The sequence below is a fragment of the Peromyscus maniculatus genome, chromosome 1 (assembly GCF_049852395.1).
Source record: "Peromyscus maniculatus bairdii isolate BWxNUB_F1_BW_parent chromosome 1, HU_Pman_BW_mat_3.1, whole genome shotgun sequence".
Lineage (NCBI taxonomy): Eukaryota > Metazoa > Chordata > Mammalia > Rodentia > Cricetidae > Peromyscus > Peromyscus maniculatus.
Genome location: NC_134852.1, coordinates 98,653,587 through 98,670,952, shown reverse-complemented (window position 1 = coordinate 98,670,952; position 17,366 = coordinate 98,653,587). Strand labels below are relative to the sequence as shown.

At 36.2% G+C, this 17,366-nt stretch overlaps 1 protein-coding gene across 1 annotated transcript in view; it reads left to right on the top strand.

Moving 5' to 3' along the window:
* Tyr (tyrosinase) overlaps positions 1-17,366 on the top strand; it is a 73,340-nt gene that overhangs the window by 13,845 nt on the left and 42,129 nt on the right. The window contains exon 3 of the mRNA XM_006985679.3: positions 14,104-14,251. Within this exon, the coding sequence (XP_006985741.1) occupies positions 14,104-14,251 (148 nt within the window). The remainder of the gene's footprint in view (positions 1-14,103; positions 14,252-17,366) is intronic.

Here is a 17,366-nt window from a genome sequence, read left to right as displayed (position 1 = left end):
TTTATGGGGCTGGAGAGATGGCTCAGAGGTTAAGAGCACTGACTGCTCTTCCAGAGGTTCTAAGTTCAATTTCCAGCACCACATGGTGGCTCACAACCATCTGTAATGAGATCTGGTGCCCTCTCCTTTGTACATAATAAATAAATAAATCTTTAAAAAAATAAATAAAATACCTAGACACTGGGTTATTTGAGGCCATTTTGTTTTGCTAACTGTAATACAGGCACAATTCATGTCAATTCAAGCCTGTCTCCTTATATCCCAACATCTGCACTTCACCAGAGGTGGTTTCTCACATCCTTTTTACTCTCTGATTCAGCATATCTGTCCATCTGCTCACATCTTCCTTCCAATACCAGTTCATTATCTTGTGATCAGAACAGACGCTTTCATATGTGCAACACACTTCAGCTAGCACTGAAGAGACAAACCTATCAACAAACAGAGTTTAAGGGGCAACAAAAATTAAAGAACTCAAGTCACAGATTCCATACATGAGCAAGCAGGGCTAACCTCCAACAAAGATCACAGAAATTACCACCAGTTACCGCCTTCCAAAAGTACTTTGCAATCCACCATGTAGACAACCTTGACTTCCTCCATATAGAGAATCTTATTAACTTTTCCCCTTGTCTTTAGTGTGTTGCATTAACCCTAACTTCTTTTGTTCTACTTTATGTCTCTTCTGAAAGGTCAGCAAAATAGCAAGACTGATGATAACAAGAAAATAAAGGACTTGCTGACAGTGCAGATCTTTACTTGGAGAAAATATACAGAGGAGGGTCTCTTCCAAATCAAAACCCACAGTCCAGTAGCAAGTTGTAATATTTATAGGACAGAAGAGAAGAATGAGGTTAAAATGTTTACTTTTTGGTCCAAAGTTTGACATTTCTAGGAATAACCACTGAGTAGTCAGTGAAAGAATGTTAAGTGATTCATAAACTTCCTGGGTGGTCATTCCCTGGGTAGGGCAGGCAAGAAATGAGAGAATCAACTTACTTCAGCTATTTATCTAGGAAAATTGTCACAGTTCAACCATGAACAATGCAGCCCTAGCTAACATTTTCCCCTTTCTTCTCTCATTCCAAGCCAGAATCCTAAAACCTTATATTTATAAGTAATGTAGGAAAGGAAAGCCACAACTTAAAGATAAACTTTGGTGACTGCTGTTAAGATAAAAGTTGTTTAATGTCTATTCTCTTACAGCAGTAAAATGATACTCCAAAAAACAGCGATGCTGTGTGCATAGCATCTTGCCAGCCACTCTGTATAATGTTGTTTATAAGACACTTTATAAATATTTTCCGTGGATTACATCATTATGCTCAGTTCAAAGAGGTATGACAGGTTCGGCAAAGTTAAATAATAAGGCTATCCTTGGCCACCGAGTGAGTGGCAACCCCAAAATTGCATTTAATTTGTTAAAGGACAGTGTTCAGAATGCAACTACATTGCACTCTGATGACCCATATGGTTCATGAGTTGCCTAAGGTTGGACAGTATTGTGGTACATACAATATCAGTAGAGACAGTGGTTTGGAGGGATCCTCTGGAGGGTTTCAAGTTCTTGAATCTCTAAACAGGAAAGGGAGAGAAAAACACAGTTTTTTTTTTTAGAAGAAAAAGACTTCCTCTATCCGAAATGGTCCCAAGTAGAGCAAAGTCTTAGAAGCTCAACAGCAATGCTAGACAATGAAGGGCAATTCATGGGTTTTCTGACCTACTTGTAGAGCATTGGCTTTTTTGCAACATTGCTTTATTGGTTACATGTTGGCCTTGGGCAAGGGTGCCCAGCCTTGCTCTTGACCAACAGCCTTTTCTCCCTTGCTAATTTGCAACCTTTGGAAAAGGACTTACAGAACTCACTGTCTCCTCTTATCCTTTGTCTTTGAAAAGACAATGGAAATATAGACAGTCATAAAGAAAAGCAAAATCATGACATTTACAGAAAAAAATGAATGAAATTGGAAATCATTAACTAAAATAAGTCAGACTCACCAAGACAACAATGTCATTTTTCCTCATACACAGAGCATAAATTTAAAATCATGTATTTGTGTACATTTACAAATGTGTATATTTACAGTTGTAGATGTGCATATGTAGGTCATGAAGCTGGAAATAGGATCGTAATGGAAAAGAAGAGTTATTAAGGTGTGGTGATATTTTATTTGTGCTGAAATGTGATATTTTACTTGTGCTGAAATGTGATATTTTATTTGTATGTTAATAAATAAAGTTTGCCTGGAGATCAGAGGTCATAGCGAGCCAGGAATAGCAGTCTGGTGGTAGTAGCACATGCCCTTAATCCAATCACATGGCAGCCAGAGTCTCTGTGTGGTCAAAGACACAGTCAAACGTGGTGACACAAGCTTTAATACCAGTACCAACCATAGAGACCTGGAGGTCTGTATAGACAGGCAGTGATAAGGAAGTCATGTGGCTGGGTTTAGAGCCAATGAGAAGGCAGAACAGGAAGGCAATAAAGGCACAGGTTAGACAGGAAGAAGCTCTCTCTTTGTGGAAGCTACTGCTGGTGGTAAGCTAAAGCTAGTCGTGGCTAATAAAATACTCTGATCTCTTTGACTGTTACCTCTGTATTTGGCTCTGTGTTTCTTATTTAATAAGACTGTTTAAAAATTCATCTGCGCATGCAATACAACAAATACTGGGTTGACTAGAGAAAACAAAGGAAGCAGCTCTAAGAGTGCAGTGAAGGCACAGAAGGAGACCAAAGCATTTATGATACATATATAAAGAGTCCACAATGAAACCATTACTTTGTATGCTCACTTAAAACTTTTGATTAAAAAAAGTGGACAGTATCAATTTAGTTTTTTAATTTAGGAAGACAACTCCTGGTACCATGACACCTCAGAGCTGTGGGCAGAAATGAAGGTACACTGTTTGGTATTTGCTGTCTGAGGGGACTGCATGTTTCCCTGGACTGCCAGGATTAACAAAAGGTCTCCAAATGCTAACATTACTAACATTGCAAAACAGACTGTGTCCTTGATGAAACTTGAGTACTTTGCGGGTTTTTTTTTTTTTTTTTTTTTTTTTTTTTTGGTTTTTGATTTTTGGTTTTTCATTTGTTTTGGTTTTTTTTTTTGACAAAGTTTTCAACCATCAGTAATATTTTTAATTTAATTATATTATTTATTTATTGGATATAGTGTAGGCATAGAAATAGAGCAAAGGCATTTCATTTCTTTACAGCCTGAAGTGAAAGAAAAGTGATGTAGTGGGTCAGGTATCATAGATATACACAAAGAATAAGTGACTGTGAGATTGTCCAGCCTTATTGGTACATCTACAATGCAGCCCTACACAAACGCAAGGAATATCGTGAATGAGACAGAACGTAATAGCTAGTAGATCAGAACACCTGCAGCTAGATGGTGTCTTCTAGACATGGCAGGGATATTGCACCTGAGGTATCTCAACAATACGTTGACCTAAAAAATACATCCCCCCTCTATAGTGATGAACTTACTTGATCTGTCAAGGCAAAAAGGGCAAAATTTTACAAGTCTTTACTTATAGATGAGCAGCCTTAGGAAATCAATGGCTCCTGAGAGGAGAATCAGTTTTCTTCAGGGACAAGATAACTAATTTGTTATCTGATCCTAAGTGGTCATCCCTAAACACATGTATATTCGAGAAACACTAATTGGACTCAGGAGATTGTGTGTGTGTGCGTGTGTGTGCGTGTGCGTGTGTGTGTGTGTGTGTGTGTGTGTGTGTGTGTGTGTCAAAATAATTATAGAAGAGGTCATTTATTCAAGAGTAAAGCAGAGGGTAGGAGAGTTGAGAGAGAATGATGGAAATTTTGTAAATACAGTACTCATGTATGAAATTTTCAAAATTTTAAAATTTAAATTAGAAATATTTCTTATTAATTACCTTACTGGTGAGATGTAACTCAGAGTTCTCAGGATTTCAAGCGATAAACAGAAGCAGCAAAAAGGTGGCTCCAGAGAGTGATCTACTTCCTGATCTCAAACCCAGGGCTACCAAGCTCCTGTGCTGTTTCCTTAGTTAATGAAATTGGCTTCCAGCCACTCAGACTGGGGTTGTTTAGTTCACTGCCTGATCTGAGCTTCCTGCAGACTGAATTTTCAACATCTCAATAACATCTAACCTTCCTGTGCTCTGCAACTTCCTTCCAAGGCTGTACTTCACTCTGGTGTTGTAGTAGATTTAATCAAGATCCCTGACTTGTGTTTGCTCCCTCTTCTAAGGTCTTAAGATAGTTTGGTTTTAAACATTATATTCCCTCTCTGGATAATACCTGGCAACTGCTCTTCAAGTCATATAGAGGGATAAAATGGGATTCTTCTCTGTAATTGACTTGTCCACCAGACGAATCATCATTTCATCAAAGCTCAATCTCCTGTACTGTAGTCAAGGCTTATGAAGGTCGTGGGCTTGTCCTGAGGGTGAGACAGTTTCTTTTCACCTGGATAACCTAGTTTATTTTTAGGATGGGGTTTCTGCTGCTGCTCTTTTGCCTAGGGATGTGCATTGATGAGCAGTGTTTCATCATATTTCCTTCTGGTATATTACCCACCATATTCCCAGTTGTATGGATTTCTAAAGAAAAGCTTCCATATTTTTGTCAAATATAGTGTATTTTTTATACTGACTCTTTTTATTTGGATAATGAGTCATGCTTTCAACAATACCCTCTTACCTAAAAATCCATACATGTTTTATAAAAACAAATAAATGTGTTTGCGTATTCAAAATAGAATCATAGAAAATGAATTACTTTCAAGAGACTTTCAATAGAAACTAGGAATAAGTATTGAATATAGCATGGATGTTTTTCTCTTAAAATATAGTTAACAACTAGATCATGATGAAGTAATCGTACCCAAAAAATAAAAATAAAAAAAAGATTGCTTTAAATAGTAGTACTATTGCTTAGTAAAGGTTCCTAATCAAGGGTTAGCTGTCAGAGGTTGTCCTGTGACAAGAACTTGAAAATTTCATCCAAATGTGGACTCATCAGGATACTCAGAGTACAGTTTGAAAAGAGGGGCTTTAGGTTCTCATACCAATGAACAAGGTAACTATTAAGAAAAACATAGCTTGAGCAGGAAATTTGTTGCCAATTTTAGTTTTTAGTGAAAATAATAGCTTCACATGAATAAGAGAATATAATAAAGATCAGAGATCTGATGCCTGGCATATAATCGACTCAAGTTCTAACTCTGTCACAGCTAAAGTATCTGGTACAAAGCACCGAGCTTCTTTGAGTTTTTATTCTATAAACTGAAACCTCATTAAACAATATCCTCATTACAGACTTTCTATAAGCAATTAGTTCCATAAAAACATACAGAACCATTCAGTACTACCTACTGTGTAGAAGGATAAAGTACAATAATAGCAGTATTTTTTATCATAGTATGGTAAAAAAAAAAAAGTAGAAATTGTTTAATGGGAGAAGGAATGTATCTCAACAGTAGAGTGCTTGCCTGGCATATGAGGTGCTAGACAATTTTAATTCCTCAAAATTTTCTTTAATTCCTCAAAAAGTATGGAATACATTTAAGGATAAAATTCTGGCATAGTCATTTTAAAGACACAGAAAACATGATATTTCACTATGATCCCAAAGCTTCAGTCTTCACTTGCCCAGTTAGCATGAAATTTAATCTACCCAAGTCACAGTGAGAGAATGTCTAATGTTATGCAGGGAGCTGAATCAGTCCTGCTGAGAGAGCCAATTGGTAGTCAGAACCTTGCAAATCTATCCACCTTTGTCTCTGAGACTGGTGTTTCCCAAAGTGAGGATTAAGCATCAAATTTTCAGATTTCAGTAAAAGATGGAAATACGAATTACCATCTTAGTTGCTTTTCTATTGCAGTGAAGACAACATTACCAAAATAATTTAGAGTAGAGTTTACTGGGGCTTACAGTTAAAGAAGGTGGGTCCATGGCCATCATAGCCAGGAACATGGCAGCAGGCAGTTACAGATGGCACTAGAGTAGTAGGTGTGAGTTTACATTCTTATCAACAAGCACAAGGCAGAGAGAGAGACAGAGAGACAGAGACACACAGGGAGATAGGGACAGAGACACAGACAGAGAGACAGAGACACATAGAAACTTAGAGTTAGCTGGGAATGCTATAAAATTTTGCAATCTTGAAGCTCGTACCCAGTGATAGACCTCCTTCCAAAAAGCCACACTTCTTAATCTTTTCCAAACAGTTCCATCAATTTAGGACTAAGCATTCAAATATATGAGCCTATGAGAGACATTCTCATTCAAACTAAATAAATCACCTTGTTCAAATATTTTCATTAAATCAAGTAGGGAAAGTTCTAGGAGGGCAGTACTCAGGTATCTCTGTATGACGCCAGCTGTATCAAGGACACAGGATTTTAAATGCTAAAACAAGAATTACCTTGGGCAAAATGTTGTAGAATGGTTGATTCCTCACCTTTATTTAAAAAATAATTAGCATTATCATTAATAAACTATGAGTTTTAATACAATATGTAAACTATGGTAAATGAACTAGGTGCCATTAATTCAACCATAATTGAAGAGCAGGAAGGAGAAGGCAACATAAGAAAAACTTTGTTAAGAGATTGTGGGGACTTGGCCAGGCGGTGGTGGTGCATGCCTTTAATCCCAGCACTCGGGAGGTAGAGGCAGGCGGATCTCTGTGAGTTCGAGGCTAGCCTGGTCTACAAAGCCAGTTCCAGGAAAGGTGCAAAGCTACACAGAGAAACCCTGTCTCGAAAGAGAGAGAGAGAGAGAGAGAGAGAGAGAGAGAGAGAGAGAGAGAGAGAGAGAGAAAGAGAGAGAGAGAGATTGATTGTGGGGACTTTTTGTTTTGTTTTGTTTGTAATTGACTACTATGTAATCCAGTATGTCTGAGGTTCTTCAAACACAAAAATAATCTTAAAATAGTTAATAATCTTATTGAAAATAGATTCTTCTCTCATACAATACATCCCAACCACAGTTCCCCTCCCTCCACTCCTCCTAGCCCCTCTACCACCACCCCTCTCCCCAAGATCCACTCTCCTTCCCTTTCCTCTTTAGAAAAGAGCAGGTCTCCAAGAGATGACAGCCAGACAGGACCAAATAAGATAGTGTAAGACCAAATTAAAGTCCTCATATCGAGGCTGTACAAGGCGACCCAATAAGAGGAAAAGAACCTTAAAAGCAGGCAAAAGAGTCAGAGATACACCAACTCCCACTGTCAGGAGTCTTACAAGAATACCAAGCTACACAACCATAACATACATGCAGAGGACCTGGGGCATTCCTGTGCAGGCCCGTGCTGGCTGTTTCAGTCTCTGTGAGCCCTTATGAGCCTTGCTTAGTTGATTTGGTGAGCCATGTTCATAGTTATGTGAATATTGTCTACTGACACCATCCCCATATAGAAAATGAAAGTACACTGGATTTACAAAGTTACCAGGAAACTAGTCCAATGCTTATGGTAATAATTTAAAATTATAATTGAACAATTATACTGGATAACTTATTTGAGCTTATAGAGATTACTAGGGCTGACAATGTCCAGAATTAGAAAAAAACATCTCAAACCTGAATATGCATCAAAGTCACCTGTAGCACTTGCTGCCATACTTGCCAAGCTCTATTCTTTTCTGACTGTGTCTCTTTCAATGAAGTCCAGAGCATCTGAATCTCATAGACAATGCCGCTAGATCTGTGACTACTCTCTCAAAATCTAAAAACATCATGGTTTCCACTCACATAATATTTACAAGGTAGGAAACTCTCCCCAGCAACTGTGCTACAAAGGGTGGCCCCAGGATTTGCTTCCTGCAATTGCACAGCTGTCTGAAATCAAATGAAAGATGTTTCTAGAGAAGAGCAGAGGGAATGGCTCATTGCAAACGGTACCTACTGCACAAACATTAGAAACTAAGGTGAAATCCCTCAAATCCACAAAATGCCAGAAGTTATATGTCTGTAATCCCAGGACTCCTATAGTGAGATGAGAGAACACTAGGAAGTTCATGGGTCATCTCCCTTCCACACACAGCAACAAACAAAATACCCTGTCTCAAACAAGTTGTAGGGTGAGGCTCAACACACCAACTTGTCCTCTGACCTCTACTGGGGTGCCCATTCTCACACAACACACATATAATGATTTTTAAAAGTAGTTCTAATAAACAAAAAATGATAATTAATTCCATTTATGGCTTTAAGATTACATCTTCTTTGTGAAAACTGGAAGTTAGTTTACTTCCAAAATACCTGCAGATTTACTTAAAAACTGTGTTTTCTGATCTACATTTTATATACCTGCTGTAAATTGTGTTATGACTCCTATAAAAGTACCTAGCCTAAAGAAAAAAGAATTAAAAAAAAAAAGTACCTAGCCATTACGCACAATCTCCCAAAATCATTGTGTCATCTGGAAATTGCGATGCTCATGATCCTCTACTAAGTCTCTCCTTAGGAGAATAAATTAGGGGCATCAAGAACATGATGGGGAAACCTACAGAGACAACCAAACCAAACTAGTGGAACTCATGAACTTTAGACCAACAGCTGTGGAGTCTCCATGGGACTGGACTAGGCCCTCTGCATAAGCGAGACAGTTGTGTAGCTTGATCTGTTTAAAGGAACCCCAGGCAGTAGGATCAGGATCCATGCCTGATGCATGAGCTGACTTTTTGGAACCCATTACCTATGGTGGGACAACTTGCACAGCCTTGATGTAGGGGGAGGGGCTTGGACCTGCCTTTACTGAATGTACCAGGCTCTGTTGACTTCCCATGGGAGACCTTGCCTTATTGGAGGAGGGAAAAGGGGGTGGGTTGGGGGAAGAAGATGGGAGGGGCGAGAGGAGGGAAGAGATGGGGATCTGTGATTGACATGTAAAATGAATAAAAAAAATTCCTTAAGAAAAAAAAGGAAAGTCAGTCTAAGGGTCTAAGAGTCATTGAGCTCTTCACACACATTAAAATGAATTTGCTGTCTTGTTTTCTTCATTTCTATTTCCAATTCACTTTGAAATATTAACATAATTTGAATATTAATTTCAGATTAAATTAAACCAAATAACATAAATATGCTTTGTTCTAGTGAAATTCAGTCACCTGTCTTTTCACACTTCAAAACTTAAGAGGCATAACAAAGTAAGTTCAACATCAGCTGTGGTCTTACAGCATGGAAAGAAAGGTGTCTTGTTAAATTAGAAAACATACATGAAAATGCCTTTGCATTACCTTCCGTATAGTAGCTAACTGATTTTCAAGAAAATATGGAGCAGCTACTTCTAAGAAAATATTTTACAGTGTAAGTTTGCAGTGAGATTTTAAAGGTGGAATTATTGTTGGTTTTTTTTTTTATGTCAAAATATAGAAGAGAAAAAGTTCATGTGAAGGAAAAAATATGATCAGAGGTAAATATTTTGAAGCATAGTTTAGGTTTAGAGAACAAAGAACAATTTAGTCGAAATCAGTACATTTCAACCCCGATTGCACATTAGAATCACTTAGGGGCTTTTAAGACACTAAGTGACTGAGTTCAATTCTAAAACAATTAAATCCAAATCTCCAGGTATCAGAGATAAACATCAATGTCTAAAACAAACAAATAAGCCAAACCTCTCCAGAGGAGAACTGGGGGAGAAATAAAAGAGGAAAGGAGATGGGTTGACAAATTGAAACTCCCCATTGTCATTAATCTAAAACGGCCCCCAAATTCCCATAGGAATGACACACATGAACTTAAAGGCATGCCTCTCAGTATGTTGAGCTTTGGCACTGCCCTTTGTAAAGAATTTTGAGCCATTGTGGCATCTAGGGTTGCTACCATGTTCCCTACTGGCTTGCTGGATGTTCTCTGTCTATGGGGGAGTCACAGAACAAGCAAATGCAATACCATTCTCACATCCTACTTTCCCTAATGCAACTGACTTTGAAAGTGGGAAGTGTATAAACTCAATCCAAGAACATAGCACAAAGATTTTGCTAGTTCACATGTAACTTCATAGGTTTTATGGAGATTAACTTTATTATTCTCAATTTCTGTCAGACATTTTCCTTTTAAATACAGAAATATTTGAGACTCTGATTTAAATTATAAAAAATCAAAATAAATTATTTGATTTCACTTTTGTGGCGTTTTTGATCTATTTGAAGAAACTTAACCAGCTGTTTGGAAAAGATCACAGGTTTGGAAGTCAATTACAGTTACGTTTCATTTGTTTGTTCTTCAAATACTACTTTGACCTTAGATGTGTTACATAAATTTATAAACAGCTGTTTTCTCATCAGTAATATTGGGACAACAATATTGTCCGGTGTCATGAAATCCTGTTGCTCAAACGAGACTATGTACATGAACGATATGTGAATGTTTGGCTTTATGGAAGTAATGGAATTTTTTTTCCAGAAAAGAGCAAAATGCAATGAGAAATGCAAGTGATGGGGTAAACATTTCTATTTTATAAAGATAATTTCAGTAGCCATAATGTTCCTTTACATCTCCAAATGAACTGTAGAGAAGTGAAATAGAAAATAATTTATTTCCATGTTAGTATCATTTAAATCTCTAATAGTTTGTCCCACATTAGAAATCTTTCAAGTTCCTTTGTGTGTTTGGTGAAGAAAACTATCTTATTGCCAACCTCTGCTGGCCACACACACAAAAGGAACGTTTTTGTTAGCAGCTTCGACAATGAGTTCTCCTTTATCAACTAAACCAGACCACAGAGAAGGCAGTTATTACTCAGGAAGGTTCTGCTGGTGTCAGATCAATGCTCAGTGCTTTCACACTAGCTATCAGAATTCATTTTCACATCCTAAGAAATGTGTTTAGTTTTCCACTATTACATCAATGACAAAAGTGGGGCCAAAAAAAGTTACCTAAATTGATAATGCTGTACATCTTTCTAGCAAATAACCTGGAAGTTAAAGCTAGGTCTGTTTGACCTATTACATCACTGTCTTCAAACAGAGCTAGAGAGTGAGTGCATCAGGCTCTCAGAAGAACACAAAGCACAGAGAATTTGAAGGGAATTTATTTTTCAGTCCTTAATTCTACTATAATTTTCTAAAACACATGTAACAGAGAGGTTATGAAGTTCTCCTGACAATATTGCACCTTCAAAAATCCTCTTGTTTTTCCATATGAAATTGAGCATTGTTCATTATAGGTTTGTGAAGAATTGTGTTGGGATTTTCATGGGGATTGCTTTGAATCTGTAGATTGCTTTTGGTAAGATTGCCATCTTTACTATGTTAATCCTGCCTATCCATGAGCATGGGAGATCTTTCCATTTTCTGACATCTTCTTCAACTTCTTTTTTCAGGGATTTAAAGTTCTTGTCATACAGGTCCTTCACTTGCTTATTTAGAGTTACCCCAAGGTATTTTATATCATTTGTGGCTATTGTAAAGGGTAATGTGTCTCTGATTTCCTTCTCAGTCTGTTTGTCAGTTGTATATAGGAGGGCTACTGATTTTTTTTTTAGTTAATCTTGTATCCTGCTACACTGCTGAAGGTGTTCATAAGCTGTATGAGTTCCTTGGTCAAATTTTTGGCGTCACTAATGTATACTATCATGTCATCTGCAAATAGTGGAGACTTCTTCCTTTCCAATTTGTATCCCCCTGATCTCCTTATGTTGTCTTATTGCTCTGGCTAGAACTTCAAGTACTATATTGAATAAGTATGGGGAGAGCAGACAGCCTTGTCTTGTTCCTGATTTTAGTGGAATCGCTTTGAGTTTCTCTCCATTTACTTTGATGTTGGCTGTTGACTTGCTGTAAATTGCCTTTATTATGTTTAGGTATGTTCCCTATATTCCTGATCGCTCCAAGACCTTTATCATGAAGGGGTGTTGGCTTTTGTCAAATGCCTTTTCAGCATCTAGTGAGATGATCATGGTTTTTTTTTTGTTTGTTTGTTTGTTTGTTTATATGGTGTATTACATTGACAGACTTTCGTATGTTGAACCACCCTTGCATCATTTCTGGGATGAAGCCTACTTGATCATGGTGGGTAATTGTTTTGTTGTGTTCTTCTTGGAGTCTGTTTGCCAGTATTTTATTGAGTATTTTTGCATCAATGTTCATGAGGGAGATTGGTCTGTAGTTCTCCTTAGTGTATGAGCTGACTTTTTGGAACCTAGGGCCTATGCTGGGACACTTTGCTCAGCCTAGGTGAAGGTAGGAGGGGACTGGACCTGCCTCAGCTGAATCTACCAGGCTGAGCTGAATCCCCAGAGGAGTCCTTGCCTTGGAGGAGGTGGGAATGGGGGGTGTATTGGGAGGTGAGGGTGGGTGGGTGGCAGGAAGGAGGACAGGGGTATCCGTGGCTGATATGTAAAATTAAATTAATTATAAATTTAAAAAAATATTTTAAAAATCCTCTTTTATAATTATTTTTAGAAATAAATCATTTTGATTCTGCTTCTAATATAGCATTTTCCAGAGGAGGTAAAATTATCTATGTTGTAAAAAATATATTAAAAATATTGGTACTAATGTTACCAAAGTGGGTGATGTTAGTGATTAAGTTACAGAAAGTATATTAAGTTAACTTATTTTTATTTTAGTTGATAAATAAAATCATTTGTATTTATGGTACAGGATATGGGTACACACATTATAGAATAACTAAATCAAACTAAACATCACATATGCCACCTTATATACTTATTGTTCCTCAGCATGAATATTTGCTCTCTATTTTGTTACCATTTCCTAAGTGTACCATGCTCTGTGATGAACTCTTGCTGCCGTGATATCAGTCACTCTCCCAGCCTTATTCTTTCTCTCCAACATGAACTTGATTTGATCAGTATATTCCTGAACTTCACCAACCTTAAAAGTACCTCCACCGTAAAATTTGTAACATTTAGTATAATAATTCTGTAGGTAATAAACACTTAAGCAAGCACATAAAAGAAACTATAAATATTAAGAAATATGAGTTCATTTTGGTGTTTAGATATGGATATCAGTATTAATCATTAAGGAGCCTAACTTTTAAAAGCTACATTACTTTTAATTTTTTTTTACTCTGTGTAATATTTCTGAATTATTTCTCTGAAATCACTTAATTTCTGGTAAAAATAATTAGGATGTACTTAAAAATCTCTGAGATCATATATTAAATGAGGTTCTAAAGCTTTCATTTCAGGTTATGATTATGATTGAAGATAAAAAATTGAAGCCTATTCATATATAGACTATGTTTCTCAGTGATGTATGATTTATTGCTACATAGGAAAGACAGTAAAACATTGCATTTGAGAGCTAAACTCTGAACTTAAACAGGTCTATCTTCCAACCCCTGTTCCAGTCCATAAGTATATGCAGTTCCTTATTGTGCTAAGCCCCCTTTTCAAATCTATAATAGTGCAAAGATCTAATTTATGTGATGATTCTGAATTGTATGAAATTAATAATGCCACATTCTTAGAAAAATGTCCCCTACACACTTGTAGATGACAAAGTACAGTGGAGAATATTGTATGGTCTTATAGTGACCTTACAGAGAAAAGAGGACTTAATTTTGTTTTTGAGAATGAGTTCTAATTAGCTGTGAAATGAATGTGCTACAAAAATTAAAAAAAAGTATGACCTGATGTTCCTAGGACAATTACAGATGAATGACAATAAGGTTGATGACAATTTTTATGCTTCTTCTGGAACCAGGATCTAAAATTAAAATATTTGTTAGAACCAGAAAGTAAGAGGTTACAAAGACACTGTAAAGGATATCTCCAGGGGTTGTTATATATTTAAATAACAGTGAACACTGATTATTATTAGAAAGGTTCTTAGGACATTGTAGTATTCAAAGGACTTAACAGAAATGCACCATGAGGGATCCCATATTGGTTCAGCCTATCACACCAATTAATCCACCACACAGTGTACCCAAGCTAATACCTTTCAACTCTTCAAAGATCTCAATAGATATTCAGAATGAAACATCAAATGTGTTTACTCACTGATTTTGTTTATGTAGAATTAGGCTTTCCTCTATAGCTATAGATGAGGTGAGATAATCACTTAGATTTTCAATCATTTAAGTAAACTAATTTTTTATTTTAAAAATTTCCTTTATGTCAACAGGATTTGCCAATCCACTCACAGGGATAGCAGATTCTTCTCAAAGCAGCATGCACAATGCTTTGCATATCTATATGAATGGAACAATGTCCCAAGTCCAGGGATCAGCCAATGATCCCATTTTTCTTCTTCATCATGCTTTTGTGGACAGGTAGGTTGACATTTCTTCATAAATTATAAATTCATTGGATTTAAATGGATTATCAGTGTGACTATCATTCTGACTGTAGTTATCATACCAAACTTTATAAATTATGGTGGTTTGTTATCTTGAAAGACCCTAAACTAAGGCTAAAAGTGCAAATGCTTTATAGAAGTAATATTTAGTTTAGAGAAATCAGCAAAGGGTAAGGCATGATAAGGAAGAGGAAAAATTCAAGTTAGGATACAGTATCTGTTGAAGAGCTGATACAGTATCAGGTGAGGGACAGTGTAGGCTACTCTTTATTTGACATTTATTTGATATTAGATTAGGACAAGGGAATAAATTTGGAATCTAATACTAAAGCGTCAATAACTACAGGTTGACTTGAGATAGCTATTGCCAAACTCCCAAGTACTATCATGATTCCTCATAGGGTACCATAGTGCCAGTAGTGAGGATTTGAAAGCTTGTAGACATTTGTGGTCAAGAGTAAAATCATGAATACAGGCAACCAATTGTGTACATATGGACAAAAAACAAGTTTTTATGGAAGAGATAAAGACACATTATTGTTACATAGAAATTTTTATGGTGTGGAACTCACTTGGTTTGTTACAATTTTTAAAATAAAAAGATATGTGGGTGGTGAGAAAACTTGGGTAAAAGTGTTAGTCATTTGGACTTTAGAGAATCAGCTGTAATCTGTCTTGATAGCTGACATTTCAGGATTTTAACAGAAACAGCAATGTGTTGGGAATGGTTACTACCACATGGGTCACTGGATGTAAAGCATTTTTTTTTTTTATTCTTTCGGATTTTATTATTATTATTATTATTATTTTACAACACCATTCAGTTCAACATAATAGCCACAGAATCCCCTGTTCTCCCCCTCTCGCCCACCCCTCCCCCCAGCCCACCCCCCATTCCCACCTCCTCCAGGATGTAAAGCATTTTTAATACTTAGAATTCATCAATGAATATCACTGGGAGTTTAGACAAATCATGGAGTTATTCCATTTTCCTTTTCCTATCTCCAAATACAATTTTTAGGAGAAGTTACAAAGAATGCAGAGGTTGTAAGAGGCAAACTCTGAAACTAACTGAACAGGTGTGTGTGAATAGTAGGCAGTACAGATAATATATGGCTGACTTGCTGACAAACAGAACCTCTGGGTTGCATACATAATAGAAATAAAAGAATAATATCACTTTGGTCACAATGCTGAATGGTAGAAATAAACTTAATGATACTCTATAATAGTGAGCTATAACATTCTTATAACCCAGAAATTTGAATAATCATTCTTCAACAGGTGTATTACTTTTTAAAAAGTTTGAATATAGTAAATGGTACCAAGAATGGTACTAGAAAGGAACATCATATGTTACTGAGGTGTAGAATCTTGCAAACTAATTTAGTTTTACTCGTTAACAATATTTTGAAGATCTCTTTATTTTTATGTATTCATTCAATGTTATTCAAGAAATAATTAAAATAAGTTGGGCACCCACTATATATTCTTCATAACTGAGACTGTGAGTAAGTATAGAGCAATGGACTGTACCAATATATCGAAGTCAAGGCATATTTTAGGTACATTCCTCTCTATACCACTCTTCATTTCTCTGGGGAACTTATTGAATTATTTTAAGTTCAGAGATTTTTGTTCTTCTTCTTTCTATAGAGCTTAATTCATTGTATTATAATCATCTAAGTGCTAGCTTATTTAAAGAGATCCTCAATTATTAGTTAAAGTCTCATTTGATCAATCACAACCTGGATGTTTGCTCTATACTCAAGATGACACCAAGTAATCTGTAGTTGAGGGAATAAATGAGGGATTTCAGTGCATAACAAAAATATGCTAATTAGAAAAATGAGTAGGAGATCTGGCTTAATGTATTTCCTATTGTCCTTCCACAAAATAAACTGTAGTGAGTTATTGTATGCTAATGGGAAATTTAGTGAACACTAAAATAATGTCAGTGTATTTATAATTGATGGACTTTACAGTGTTATTTATATTATAAAATGAAGAATGAAGGCTACATGGTATTCAAATACTTCAACTGCATATGCGTCTTAATATGTATTAATCTCCATATTAATAAATGAGAATAAAACATAAATGTTAGTGAACTATTATATACAAATTTATTAGTTTTTCAATGTGTTAATATTTAGAAATGGATAGACAGGCTGTGGTGGCACATTCCTTTAATCCCAACACTCAGGAGGCAGAGCCAGGCAGTTCTCTGTGAGTTTGAGGCCAGCCTGGGCTACAGAGTGAGTTCCAGGAAAGGCACCAAAACTACGCAGAGAAACCATGTCTCGAAATAAAAAAGAAAGAAAGAACTGGATAAATATACTTCTTTAATAATACCAATGATAGAGTCAATTCTGAAAACTCAAAAGAATGAAAGGAAATGGGCATTTGTTTTCCTACAACCCTTAAAATGTTACAGAAACGTTTGTTTCTGTCTTGCCAGTTTTTATTAAAGTGATTTCTGATTTTACATACTGATTTTGAAGCCTACACTTCATAGATTGGTTTAATGAAGACTTCTAGACCATTCAGCTCAATGTGCTGCATATTCCTGTTATATATCAGATGATATCTATTTAACCTCAGCTTCTGAAGTGCCTTCCCATCTTAGCAACTTCTGTCAAGGTGAAGGTTCTACATGCAAATGTTCCTATCAACTTTCCGTACAGGCTGGTCTTCAAATTCCCGTTTGGAAATTCTTGGTCTGTGTTAAGGCTTAAAAATCCATGTTTAAATTTGATATAATTTAGTTTGGTAGAAATGTTTCCATTTTCAATCTTTGAGAAAATGGTGCCCTCCTCAGGAAATAATGGATTGTTGGTGGGTAATAGAGATAAATGGGAGCAGAAAGGAGCTTCATGAAGAAATTGTTTTGCTTTTCTCTTAAAAACTCGAGGTTTTATATGTTCAAAATCAAGCACATTGCTGCACCCATACATCCAATTATCTGTATATTCAGCAAACATAAGTATTTCATATTCCATGTATGCCATAATAAGAGTTGAGCAGGCAACAATCACTACTTATTTTACATCTTTACCTGGTTCCACCCAATCTATATAATGTCAAGT